The following is a 14,774-nucleotide window of genomic DNA, read 5'->3' as shown; positions in this document are numbered from 1 at the left end:
AACCTGAGAGCTCCGGGACGACCTAGGGATCATCAGCATAGTTGGTATATTGGACATCCATGTCATCGAGGAGCATCAGGAGTGGCATGATGTAAATGTTAAAGGACATTTGTACCGCGCACTATCACCACCGGAGTGGTCCCGTGGCGCTCTGGTGGCTCTGAAAAAGGAAGGAAGGGTGAGTTAGTGGGAGGAAGCTGGAAAGGTGTAAGAGCGGTGATGTGCTGTTGGCGGCCTCAGCCCGGTGGGTCCGTTGGCTGGGCCTCGGTGTTTGCGGCCGGTAGTCGTCGTGTACTGTTGTGCGAGCCTGTGTGTTTTTTGTTTTGTTGTTGCAGTGTAGTGAAGTTTGTGCCGTTTGTTGTGCTGTAGGTTTGTGGTTGTGTTTGGTTTGGAGTTTGAGAGGTGTATGCAGAGGGGGAAATTGTTAGTGGAATTGTTTAGTTGGCATCTCTATCCTGAATTGACATGTTGGGCTTGCATAATCTCTCCAGACAGGGTGCGGGGGCAGCCTGCGCCTCTGTCCTGATCTGGGCTTGTCCGCATTCAAGGTCCCTGTAACGCTTACCTGAAATCCGCGGGAGCGCCCTGGATGGTTTTGGTGTTCACAAATCCTCACTACGTATAGTCAGGTAAGTTCTGTAAAAAACATGGAACGATGACCCAATTTCACTAGAGTGTCCACTTATTCACCTTGCAACAACATGGGTAGTACAGGATGATTATTCTTGCAAAACATTGGTATGCTCACCTGAGTTTTTAGATTTGAGAGCTATCCATCCTGCTCTGATGCAGGGGCACTAGTTCTGTAGAATGATGATGTTAAGTCAGAGAGATGCAGGAGCCCTACTGGTTAAGTTTGATTTTGAATCTAACATGGCAGTCGTGGTGCCATATCTGGCTTTGAAAACAGACTGTCGTGGGCCAAGAATGTTGTTGCTCTCAATGTATCCCTAAAATTGAAGATTTGCCACATGGTCTAAGATCTTCAAGAGGAAGGACACATTCATTATTGGGCAATAGTTCTTGGCAATGAGTGGGTCGAGGATACTCTTCTTTAACAGCGGCATAATTCAGGCCTCCTTTAGAGGAAGAGGGACATAGCCTTCAGGGAAAGAGGTTCACAATTCACATTACCCAAGGAACCAGAATATCTAGGCATGCTATAAAGATATTAGAAGGGCAGCTGTCGCCCAAGCAAGTGGTAGATTTCATGCCTGCAATAATCTTCTTTAACTTCAGCTATTGCACCGAAGCTGAAATAAAATCTAATCGGGACAGTGGCAAGGAGAACGTGCTGGTGGGGGGTGGGGGGTGAGGACAAAAGTCCCCTTTATAGGTGCTGGTCTCTGTGTAATCTAGAACTGCTTGTTGGTGCCTGCCTGGTGATTTTTTAGGCAAATTCATTGTGAATTCTTTGGCACCAGGATGCATTTTTATTAAGTGCTGGTTTCTTAAATACTTTGCCTTCAAAATCCTTTAGGATTGCGATAAGCTCCCTTGAGCTGGACTTGGCCTGTTCTATCCAGCTGTTGAAGCTAGTCATCTTTGCCGCCTTAGGTTTCTTTACACGTTGCGTATAAGAGAGCAGCATATGGGGAGATAAATGCTTCCACCATTCCCTTTCTGCAGCCCTCTGAGTGTCAAAAGTCAAGGATGGAACCATTAAATCAGGAGTTTTTAATGACCTCTGGCTTAATCATTTAGGTTTTGAATGGGACATGGGCATTCATAGCCTCATTCAGAGCAGTTGTGAGATGCACTGCAAGGTCAGTGGCATTGTGGAAGCCTTCAATGGATCCCAACCTGTAAGTCAATGCAGCAGAAAATGTCCGAGTAGTCAAATTTTTCAGGTTTCTGGAGTCTGGGGACAGCGCCTCATGGGAGGAGCAGGAGGGTGAACTAATTTGGACAGTAAAGAATGGTCAGACCATGAGAAGGGGGTCACAGAGGTGTTGGAAATGGGGAGACAATGTGTCAGAATCCAATTGATAAGTGTGACCACCTGTGTGAGTGGGGATTCTCACCCATTGTGTAAAGTCAATGGTGTTTAAGGCTACAAGGAGAGAGACTGCAAGTTTGTCGGAAGATTTATTAGCTCAGAGGTTGAAGTCACCCAATACAATAGTGGGAGTGTTAGCTTTAGTGATCTTATTTAAGCTGCTGAGATGTTGTTCCTCAAAGCGAGGCATTGTTATGGATGGTCCATAGATGACCAGGATGGTTAGAGTTATGTTCTCATTGATTTTGAATTTTGCTACAAGGCTTTCACAGTCCTCAGGGGACTCATGTGGAATAAAATGGGTTCTTTAACTGATTATTAATCAGGATGGCTATCCCTCCACCACTCTGTCCAGTGCGGTCGGCAAACAGTATTTGATAATTCGGCGGAATGGCCAAAATTGCCTCTGAGGGTGTGGATTCACTTAGCCAGGACACAGTAACCGCAAGGAGATCAGGACAGGTGTGAGCAGATCCTCAATTTCGACACCATGTCGCAAGGGGGATCTGGTGTTTAGCAAGGAAAAGCGCACGGGGGCGTCCAGATAGCAGGAAGCACCACCATTAATTGGCGAGCTGTGATGGCTGGCCAGTCTTGATTTCAGGCCGGGGGATGGACGGGTTGGGGGATTCTCATGCACAATTTGCGTGGCAGACTCAACTTGCGAGACAGGCCCCAACAGGAGTTGCAGAAGCGGTATTAGCCAAGTCCTCCGTACACCCACATTCTGCTGAAGTCTCAGTCTTGAGATAAGCAGTGGTGCGGATAGGAGTAGCGGATGGCATGGGAGTCGCATTAGTATCGAGTATGTTATGCTTGGCCATGATCTCTGCAATTCTACGCTTGTGTGGCATGGGGTTGTATGTATAGGATGCTATACTGGTGGGGCGTAACTCCCCAATGAGTTTATGAATTTCAAGCATGTTTGAGGAGAAAAATACCTGATGTTGCCGAACAAGAGGAAACATGGCAAACTACGCACACCTTGCACAAACTGCCGATGTCGTTATGAGGTCTGGTTGAGCGGAGAACTGTGGTTCTAAAGAAACTACTGTGCACACAGAAGCAGCTCTGAGCTTCAAAAGCAATCTGCTAGCGCGGTAAAATGCATGAAGTTGCAGGTAAAGTGTCCTTGCCGGTCAGCACATATCCCGCTTCAAAAGGTTCCATGTGTTAAAATCGCGGCACAAGTGGCTGTGGACACAAAATATTGCAGCAAAAAGGTTGTGGTTTTACCGCCACAATCCATGTAAAAGATGCGGGGACACCCCCGCAACCCCTCGACCCATTATACCATTTAAAGGGAGCGGGGGACACCCCTGCAACCCCTGCTCCCCTTAAATGGTATAATGGGGTACACCTTTACAGGGTCAAACCACTGCATTTTTCCCGCGATTTTCTGTACAGGCGACATTTCTGCCGCAATTATATCACTGCACACCCTTTCAAATCTAGAGGTGATGGCGCAAGGTAATATTCTCCTTTACACCCTTTTTGTACAAGAGATAGGGCAGGAATTATGATTTGTTAGCATAGGCCATTTTGATTTGACGAACGCAATTCGGATGGTTTTATTTATCATTTGATGGTAGAGCCTACTCCCATCCTAGCTATAGGGAAATACAGGAGTTTTTCCAACCCCAGAAACTTTATTAAAGGTTTTACAAATGTTACCTTTTGTGTCAGTGTCATACTTGTGATACTATGCCTCCCCTTCAGCGGTTACTGGCACCGTTACAGGCATTCCCTCTCGTAGTGCTGGAGTCCGGAAAGAGTGCTGGTAATCTGAATTACCGGCACGTTGTTTCCGGACCACCACACTTGTAATGAGGCCCATTGTCACATTATAGGGCACTTCATCACTGCCCAACTCAGCATGTAAACAGTTGTCAGCTGTGAAAGCCTTAAATTTAAGACATAAAAAGTTTTCTCCCGAAAGGGCGGGGTTTCAGATTAGTAGAGGGAGAAAGACGACTAATGACACTTGTTACCCAGTCTTTCAACTACAATTTAAATTATGTGTGATGAGGGGTCTTAAAAAGTGTGTATAATGCAGCAACTGAAACGAGATGGCATGGTGGATTTAAATTGTTGCATTCCATCCGAAGGCCCCTTGCCCCAGTTTCTTCACCCGCCTTAGCCAAGTGAATGAGGGACATGACAGACTGAGGTATAGCCAGGTTTAATTAAGGGGCTCCCTCTCTTTTGGGGATCAAACGTTTTCACTCGGTGCTAGACTAGTGCATATTTTGAAAGTTGCTGACTGTGTAAGAAGATTTGTCATTTGGGAAGTTGTTTTCTAAATCTGTTATCCAGGCCGCTTCACAAGAGGTCAGTAAGCATTATGGTAGAGCACCTTTGGTACCAAATCCAGATTGTTCATGCTAAGACACAGGTGCAAGACGAGTATTATTCTTCTCCATTTCACTGCTCTCTGCAGTTATAGCACACATGAAAATATTGCATTTCCCAGTATTACAAAGCACCTTCGGCTGCATACGTGTTTTTTTATGTCATACACATGAAGTTATATAAACAATAACTGCATACTCCTGCACACATGGCACACAATTATAGTGCCAATGACTGGAAATGCATACATAAAGAATTAAAACCTTTAGAAGGATGCTTATATTGGGAATATCGCGTAGCCAGGGTTGTCTAACAAGTGGGGCCTGAAGCTAAAATAGGTGGGGTCCCTCCACAGTGACAACATCTGTAAATGCCCACACAGCGCTGCCGAGCGGACATTTACAGATTTTGGGTGGGTCAGGCCCTACCCGGTCTACGTCACGGCGGATATGGTACTCTGGGGGAATGAAAGCACTTCACAAAGAATTCTTTAAAGGAAGCATAATCATGGAATGGCATCGAGCGGGGGCGGGGAGTTAAATGGGGCAATAATGGCAACAGAGGAGACGTGGTCTTTGGATCCTTGCATATAAACGGAGAATCATTTGTGTAAAAGGCCTGCAAAAAATAGTGTACGACATTACAGAGCTTTCAAATTGAAAGTGTGCGACCTTTCAGAGGTTTTTGAATAACTTCATCAAACCACAAATTGAAAATATACACCATAAAAAGGCCAGTAATTGCAAAATAGCTAGCCATACGACCGCTTGGCTCACACTTAAAGTAGTAAATAGTGCAAAAAGAGGTGTACGTGTTTTGTTTTCTACAGTATAACAAACAAGTCTATGATAGGGTTGATGGACACAGTGCTAGTCAACAAAGTGACTGTACAAACATGCAGATATAATAGACGTGCAAGCTCAGAAACCAAAAAGGACAGACCAATAAACTATTCTAAAATGGTTTTATGTTCTTTTAGCACCAGATTTTATTTTGATAACTTTTTTCACTGAGCTTTTCGTAAAAAACTATTTAGGGTCCCCCCTCAAGGCCCCCCTTACCCATTATTTAATCCCTATCCCAAACATCCTATACTCCTTTTATCCCCTTAACCACCCGACTTTTATTTTTCAATTCGTTTTTTCAATACATATTTTTCGTTAAAAAACAAATCGAAAAAAACCTAGCGGGAAAACAACTGTATACCTTCTAAAATATATTGCTAAATGAAATGAGAACCTTTACAAACGGATGTTACAAAGTGTGTCCAGAAGAACAGTTTCATCATAAGAGATTATAGCTCATTGATCAAAAGTGTACATGTAAGAATATTTGCAGTATTTGAGAGCTCTCAAAAAATAAATAAATAAACCAGACATTCAATTCGGAGCTATACTAAGTGTTACACTTTAAGTCTCATCATTAATTCATACTGAACTGGTTAGTGACTTAATGGTTATTGAAACATACTTTAACAGTTAACTTACCGGTCCATAATGACACCATGTGGAATAAAAACACACTGCAAATCGTCACAGTAGTGTTGTGGTAATGCGAATAAATCCAGCTTGTACCCAGGCCAGTTGTCAGGAATCTGAAAAGACACCCAGTGATCAATGTACATACTGAAATAGAATATAAAACAGATGTTAAAGAAAAGAAAAAAAAATTACAAGACACAACCTTGACTGAAGGTTATTACTCCATGCTCACAAAAATATTTCACCTTCCCTGTTCGTAAATAGTGACTTTGATATGATTATGTGTTTTGATGCACCAGGTGAACAAAACGCCATCTGTGGACCCACGTTATTAGGATGAACTTTGCCAAGCGAAATCGCATCTGGGCGTAGTTGGAATCAACATCTTAGCTATCATTAGAGCCAGGTTAACAAAATAAGTGACTTTTAACAAGAACATAGGCGAATATGAAAGGTGCCTGGAGTTCGACAGGCAGAACCCAAGTGTCACATCTGTTTTTCTATTTGGCCCAAGGACCCACCAAGTAACGGCATAGCGTTGACCGTAGTGGAATAATACAAGAAAGGCATGAGTCCTCGGTGATAATGTTACGTTATGCTGTCTTATACCGTACACCGTTCCCACCACAGAGGCAGTCTCGAGGCGGTCTCCAGGCACTCGTGTACCTCTGCAAGAAAGAGGGCGGGGTGTGTTCATCAGGGTAGAATGATAAGATAGGTTCAGAACCAGGAGAAACTGGCATCTGTGTGTGTTATCTTGCATTTGAGTTGGTTGTGTGACCTGGCTTCTTATATCAGTTGGATTAGACGCAATGCCTCCGTGTAGTAGTAGGATTTTTAGCACATGAATCAGATATTTTTCTCTTTCTTTGCTTTAGAGATTGAAAAGGATACGTCTTTCTGGAAGGAGATGAGTTTCAGCATGAGGATATCTCCACATTAAGTTCAGGTAAGTGTCTACTGAAAAATGTCTCAACTAGTTCCACCTTTATTCCATGCAACTCTGCCTAGGATGTTTTCCCCCAGTACTTTCCGTTCTTCTTGTCTTTTTTAAAAAAAAAAACGTTCTTTACTGTAATGTCTATCTCCCTTCCTTTATCAGTTTTTCCTTCACTCCATTTACTTTCAGAACTCTTGTCGGTAAAAGTCTCATCTTACTTTAGCTCTCTGTTCACCCCGCTTCAAATAATGCTGTAATGTAAATAGGATGCAGTTCTTTGGTTACTCTCTCTCTTTAAGTTCGTTTGAAAAGGCTATCACATGTGAATGGCCGTTCTTACACCTCTTTCTCTAGACGGCATTCCTTACTTCTTTATCTCGTTGGCGCAACGGCGCTTGGTTTTTAGTTCCCCTTTAATTTCTATCATCTCACCTGACACACGTGAGACTTTCATTACAAGCGCAACGGCGCGGACTTTAAAACTCCACTCTTTCCCCATAATGTTGGCGCAACGGCGCTTATTTCGTAACCCCCCTACTTCTTATAATCTCCTTCAACACACGTGAGATATTAGGCTAGAACGCAACGGTGTTAGCTTCATCAGCCTCTCTGCGACAACGGTCGCTTAAACCACTCGGTGGATTTATAGGTGAAAAACAGGAGCGCTCTCTCTCGCTCTCTTCCACTCACCTCCGTTCGTCGTCTCGCTCAGCTGGGAAGGCGAAAACCGACGGCATGAGGATTCTTTGTGTCGGCTCGCCGTGAGGTTTCGCTTCGCCAATTTCACTCTCCCGATCGGTCGGGCTCGATATCTGCACACATTCTCTTCGTTACTGTCCCCTCTAGTGGACTGTGTTTTCCTTCTATTTCATTGTTTTTACCGGGCAGCCGCGCTTCTCAAACAGCTGATCCTTCCTCCTCAGTACGCCCACACCAAACCGTCATCCTCCGAATTCCCTTCTTCAAGATGTTTCCTAGGCAACCCAAACAGAGTGTAAAACATTAGAGGAAAGTCCATACATCTGTGACTTCCTGGTCTTCCTGATTGAACTAATGCCTATACATTACAACCCATTTATATTCTGTGATAACATGTAGAGACTGACTCCGTCACACCCCCTCTACTAAGCCCTTACGCTCGGGAAGGGTTTCTGCTCTGGATAAGAAATCAGCCTGTGAAAGCATCTTCCCCGGTTGGTGGATAGTTTTAAATGAGAAGGGCTGAAGGGAAAGGAACCACCTTAACACTCTTGGGTTCGAGTCTTTGTTTCGGGATAACTAACGGTGCATGGTCAGTTATCAGTGTAAACTCTCGGCCAAGTAGGTAATACCTAAGTGCTTCAATGGCCCGCTTGACCGCCAAACATTCCTTCTCGATGGTTGGGTAGCTTAGTTCATGAGGTAACAGTTTTCTACTTATGAATAGTATAGGCCTTTCTTTTCCTCCTTCATTTTGGTAAAGTACTGCCCCGAGTACTGTACCTGAGGCATCCGTTTGTAGAAAAAATGGTGCACTAAAATCGGGACAGTGTAAAACAGCCTGAGTAGTTAGAGCTTCTTTTAAGCCATTGAAGGCCCTTAGGGTTTCAACCGTTTGCCAAGCTTTTCTGTTTCCCGTGGGTTTCTTCAATAGGTCTGTTAAAGGAGAAGCCAACGTAGAAAAATGTGGAATAAACCTTCTATAATACCCCACAAACCCCAGAAAGGCCCTTACTTGTTTCGAGGTTTCAGGGAATTTTAATTGCTTTATAGCCTTCACTTTTTCCTCTTGCGGTTTTATCATCCCTTGACCCACATAATACCCCAGATATTTCGTATGAAAGGTTGCCATATGAGTCTTCTTGGGGTTTATGTGCAATCCAGCCCATATCTCAGAGTCTCAAGCATCTTCCTTAGATGGACTAGATGCTCCTCCCAGCTTTGACTGTAAATGATAATGTCATCCAGATATGCTCCTACATAACTTTCATGTCCTTTTATTAGATGGTTCATTAACCTCTGAAAGGTTGCCGGAGCCCCATGTAAGCCAAAGGGTAGTACCGTGAATTGATATAATCCAGTAGGTGTTGCAAATGCCGTCTTTTCTTTGTCTGATGGTAACAAAGGAATCTGCCAATAACCTTTGGTTAGATCAATGGTAGTTAGAAACTTGGCCTTCCCCAGGTTATTCAAGAGGTCCTCTATTCGTGGCATTGGGTAGGCATCAAATTTGGAAACTTTGTTTACTTTCCTGAAATCCATACAAAATCTTACGGTGCCGTCTGCCTTCGGTACTAAGACCACCGGAGAGCTCCAGTCACTATATGAAGGTTCTATGATCCCTAAATCTAATATTTCCTTCACTTCTTGGTTTATAGCTTGTATCTTTGACTCAGGTATTCGGTAGGGTCTGAGACGAACTATAGAGCCGGGTTTAGTGGTTATGTGATGACATGTTAGATTAGTTCTCCCTGGAAGAGAAGAAAAGATTTCTGCAAACTCTTGTAAGAGATGGGACAGCTCAGTCTTTTCGGCAGATTTCAGTTCAGGATTGATATTCAAACTTTCAACTCCTATTCTTTCTTTAAGCTGGGGAAAATGTTCTTCTGATGAGAGTTCACTAGAAATCATAGCTATTGGTTGAATGGGTGGTATCCATTTTTTTAGTAAATTGACATGATATGTTTGGCACGATAGTCTAGTACCAGGTTGTTTCACTTTGTATGTTAATGGTCCTAACACTTCTTGTATTTCAAAAGGCCCCTTCCAGGCAGCCAACATCTTATTGTCCGAAGTGGGTAGTAGTACCAGGACCTGATCTCCTGTGTTAAAAGTACGTAACTGGGCCTTTTGATTGTAATACCTTTCTTGGTTTATCTGAGCTTGGAGAAGATTGTTGCTAGCTATAGCCTGAAGCTTCTCTATCCTCTCCCGTAATTGGGAGGCATATTCGGTCAACGTTACCTCACTATCGAACTGTTCTTCCCAGTTTTCCTTCAACACATCTAACAGAGTCCTTACAGGTCTTCCGAACAACAGTTCAAAGGGTGAAAACCATGTTGACGATTGGGGAGTGTTCCTCAGGGACATCAATATCCAGGGTAGCATTCTGTCCCAGTCTTTGTTTTCCGGCGAGGTTGTCTTACGTAACATTTGTTTGATCGTTTGGTTGTAGCGTTCCACTAACCCATCGGTCTGTGGGTGGTATACCGCTGTCTTTAAATGTTCCATTTTTAGGGTTTCACACACTTGCTTCAGTACGTTGGACATGAAGTTGGTACCACGGTCCGTGACAATTTCCCTAGGAATTCCCACTCGTCCAATGAAGGGAACTAGGACATCACATATTTGCTGCGTATTTGTTGCCTTTAGGGGAAAAGCTTCCGGATACCTTGTAGCATAGTCTACAATAACAAGTATGTATTTATGACCTCTTCTGGTTGGCTCCATGGGTCCGACAATATCGATTCCTATTCGGCTGAAGGGTTCAAGTACCAGTGGCATAGGTTGCAAAGGGGCCTTCTTGATGTTTGCTCCATTTTTCTTTTGACACTCCTCGCATGACTGACAAAATCTAGCCACCTGCTGGTATATCCCTGGCCAGTAGAATCTATCCAAAATCTTCTTAGAGGTCTTTTCGGTTCCGAGATGTCCCTCCCCAACCTGCAAGTGAGCGACATCCAGGACCGTTGTATGATATTTGCTTGGAACCAACAGCTGCTTCAACACGTCTCCACTCCTAGATTACTCACTCTATACAGTAGCCCTTTTTCCTTGATGAAATGAGGACCTTCTCCAGGTGAAACCTCTTTAGCCCGCTCTCGTGCATATTGGAGTAATGGATCTAGGTCTTGAGCGGCTCTGAAACTATCGCCATCCTCCAATCTACGGATACTGGACACACATTCTTAGTTCTCCATTCTTCCTTCATCTTTCTCCTTAGTTTCCGACTCTTCTGAGGTTTGTTGCACGGGGAGATTATTTCCTCTCCATGAAAAGGGGCCATTTCTCACCAGCTCTTCTCAATCTCATGAATTAGTTTAGAGAATTTCGGCAGATCGGAGCCAATTAGTAAAGGTTTCGGTAGACTGGGTAGTACCGCTGCTTTCACTCCGACTGTTTCTCCACCCACCCTAATTTGTATCTTTCTTGCAGGGTAAGATTTTACATCCCCATGCACACATCGAACAGGAATTTCCGCTGCTGAATGAGGACTATCACCTATCAGTTCTGATGTCACCGCTGTCTGTAGACTTCTTGAATCAACTAGGGCAGTGGTAGGCTTCCCGTCGACCTCTGCCTCACAGGTATACAAATATTGAGACTGTCTTCCGTGCAAGGTTTCAGGGTAGTCTCTTTCTTTCATAGATTCGAGTACACTCACATCCATTGGTTCTGGTTTTGGTTTCTTTGGGCAGAACCTGGCGAGGTGTCCCCACTCTCCACAATCAAAGCATTGTGGGCCTCGAATAGATGTAGCTGTACGATAATTTGAGGGTCCCTCACTGCTAGGTCTGGTCCGGAGGTTCTCCCCTTCGGGTTTCCTCAACATAGAATGAGGCCATCTTGGTTGGGGTGTGGTTTTATTCATCATGACGTGTGGTTTAGAACTTGTGGCATAGGTCAACACCCGGCCCTGTCCTGCCTTTTGATACGCCACAGCTACTTCCACTGCCTCCAACAATGATAATCAATGGTGTTGTTTGACCCATCGTTGTACTGGGCCGGGTAGTCCTATGAATTGCTCCAAGATGACCTTTTCCATTATCTCAGCCGGTGAAGACACGGTGGGTTGTAACCACTTCTCTGCCAGTTCCTTCACTCGGTAGAACAACTGTCTTGGGGTCTCCTCTCCCCCCAGTTTAATCTCCCTGAACTTGATACGATAGGTCTCCTCATCGTGTCCCACACGTTCTAGGACCACCTTCTTCATGTCTCCATATGTGGTATCCCCCGTGGGATTTGCGGTCTGATAAGATGACTGCATCTCACCGGTCATCAATGGTGCGATGTAGTGGCACCATCTCTCGGCAGGCCATTGGGGATTTCGAGCGACCCTCTCGAAGTTTACGAAGAAATGGGCTGGGTCTTCTCCTACTGAGTATTTTTGTAATACTGAAGTAGGGACTTGAGGATTATTCCTGACATTTGTGACTTCCAACAACTGCGCTTGCTGCATTTGTAATGCTTGTTGAAACGCTAATCTGTCTGCTTGTGCCTGCTGATTCTGCATTTGTATGGCTTGTTGGAGCATCTGTTGTCCCTCAGAAAGGGTCTTAATGAGGTCCTCCATGACGTTCTCAGAATCCCATTCCTGACACCAACTGTAGTAGTATGATTTTTAGCACATGAATCAGACTCGGAGCCACTACGTAGGATGTGTGAATTACAACGAGAATCTACTTCTTTTATTATTATTAACAACAGATATTTTTCTCTTTCTTTGCTTTAGAGATTGAAAAGGATACGTCTTTCTGGAAGGAGATGAGTTTCAGCATGAGGATATCTCCACATTAAGTTCAGTTAAGTGTCTACTGAAAAATGTCTCAACTAGTTCCACCTTTATTCCATGCAACTCTGCCTAGGATGTTTTCCCCCAGTACTTTCCGTTCTTCTTGTCTTTTTTTTAAAAAAAAAAACATTCTTTACTGTAATGTCTATTTCTCCCTTCCTTTATCAGTTTTTCCTTCACTCCATTTACTTTCAGAACTCTTGTCGGTAAAAGTCTCTTCGTGACTGTAGGTGAAGGGTGTTGAACGGTCCTTTCACATCTTACTTTAGCTCTCTGTTCACCCCGCTTCAAATAATGCTGTAATGTAAATCGGATGCAGTTCTTTGGTTATTCTCTCTCTTTAAGTTCGTTTGAAAAGGCTATCACATGTGAATGGCCGTTCTTACACCTCTTTCTCTAGACGGCATTCCTTACTTCTTTATCTCGTTGGCGCAACGGCGCTTGGTTTTTAGTTCCCCTTTAATTTCTATCATCTCACCCGACACACGTGAGACTTCCATTACAAGCGCAACGGCGCGGACTTTAAAACTCCACTCTTTCCCCACAATGTTGGCGCAACGGCGCTTATTTCGTAACCCCCATACTTCTTATAATCTCCTTCAACATACGTGAGATATTAGGCTAGAACGCAACGGCGTTAGCTTCATCAGCCTCTCTGCGACAACGGTCGCTTAAACCACTCGGTGGATTTATAGGTGAAAAACAGGAGCGCTCTCTCTCTCTCTCTTCCACTCACCTCCGTTCGTCGTCTCGCTCAGCTGGGAAGGCGAAAACCGACGGCATGAGGATTCTTTGTGTCGGCTCGCCGTGAGGTTTCGCTTCGCCAATTTCACTCTCCCGATCGGTCGGGCTCGATATCTGCACACATTCTCTTCGTTACTGTCCCCTCTAGCGGACTGTGTTTTCCTTCCATTTCATCGTTTTTACCGGGCAGCCGCGCTTCTCAAACAGCTGATCCTTCCTCCTCAGTACGCCCACACCAAACCGTCATCCTCCGAATTCCCTTCTTCTCGAGATGTTTCCTAGGCAACCCAAACAGAGTGTAAAACATTAGAGGAAAGTCCATACATCTGTGACTTCCTGGTCTTCCTGATTGAACTAATGCCTATACATTACAACCCATTTATATTCTGTGATAACATGTAGAGGCTGACTCCGTCACACTCCGTTATGTACTGTTGGGTAGGTGTTTGTGCGTTTCATGCACAGTTTGGTTGGTAGTATAATCGTGTGCACTAGCTTGTTGTATGCATAAGGAGAAGCCTGGTGCGTTTAAGTGCGTTTCAGGTGTAGTTTGTTGCATGCACTTGTTTGTTCTGTTCGTAAGGGTAAGGTCCACTGTCTGGGATTGTTTATTGTGTGCTGATGTTAGTTAAGTTTGGTGTGTGTATGTGTATTTTGGTTAGCACAATGGCGTGTATGATGTTAGTGAGTTATGGAACAGAGTGGCCAGTTCGAATGTTGGTTACTCACAACATTCTTCCAAGTATGTCCTGCAAGCTTATCCAGATGCAACTAACTGGCCGCCCCTGCCACTTCTATGAGCTCAGAACACTAGCTCTTCCGACAGGTTTCTCCGAGTGCAGCACATTGGCTATTCCCATTCGACTATTTGTGCAGCAAGAATTATTATACACCACCGTGCTTCTGTGTGTTGCAAGATTAACAGCTAAAGTGTCACATGGCTAATCTTCAGAAACTTTCAAGAAGACATGCGTGACTTATCTAACCAAATCTATCTAAAGTGGCGCATGGTTAGTCTACATAATTCCATCTAATGTGGTGCATGGCTAAATCGTCCCAGGTTATCTAAATGCGACGCATGGCAGGTCTTGACATATATGTCTGAGTGTGACGCATGGCTGGTAGAGGAGGAATGGGAAAAGGAGGGTTGGTGGGTAGGAGATTTTGATCCTCATTGGTATCGCTGGTCTAGTCCCTTTTGTGCTCATCATTGGCAGTTGAATAGCCGCGTTTTCAGTCATTTCCTGAAGGTGATGTGATCTTCCTTGGTTCCAGTTTCCTTAGGCATTGTGTTCCATAGGCAAGCAATTGGACGGGAGAATGCAGTTCCCAATTTCCTTTTTTCTTATTGTTTTGTTCCTTGCAAAAAAGTTGAAACTTGCACTTTCAGTGGACTGCACAGGACGTTTCCTAAAAGAGCAGGCACTTGTGTTTTGGAGGTTTTATTGTGCATGGGAGGGGGCAAGGCGATGGCGCCTGTGGGGAGCGTTGCAGGCCAGTAGGGAACATAGTTCCACTACTTCTTTTCGTACACTGGCAAAAATACAAAACAGGTAGCAGGCACCCCTCTCTTTTCACCCCAAGTTACCTGGGGGAACCCAGACGTTGAACCCTTGCTCACTGTGCTCAGAGAGGCACTGCTCCACCTCACTGATGAGGCCCATGAAGGCTGAAACACGGGTCTGGGGTTGCTTTTGGTACTCTTGTTAAAAGGAGGTTTGCCTGGCATTTCGGTGCTGTACTGCCCTTGTGGGCGGGACAAAGACC

General features: G+C 44.4%; 1 protein-coding gene across 1 annotated transcript in view; it reads right to left on the bottom strand.

Moving 5' to 3' along the window:
- PRTFDC1 (phosphoribosyl transferase domain containing 1) overlaps nucleotides 1-14,774 on the bottom strand; it is a 394,648-nt gene that overhangs the window by 283,500 nt on the left and 96,374 nt on the right. The window contains exon 2 of the mRNA XM_069648160.1: nucleotides 5,839-5,945. Coding sequence (XP_069504261.1) covers nucleotides 5,839-5,945 — 107 coding nt within the window. The remainder of the gene's footprint in view (nucleotides 1-5,838; nucleotides 5,946-14,774) is intronic.

This window comes from Ambystoma mexicanum, chromosome 2q (genome assembly GCF_040938575.1).
Source record: "Ambystoma mexicanum isolate Mex_15411 chromosome 2q, UKY_AmexF1_1, whole genome shotgun sequence".
Lineage (NCBI taxonomy): Eukaryota > Metazoa > Chordata > Amphibia > Caudata > Ambystomatidae > Ambystoma > Ambystoma mexicanum.
The sequence above is the reverse complement of the archived record's forward strand: the minus strand, read 5'-3'. Positions and strand labels throughout refer to the sequence as shown.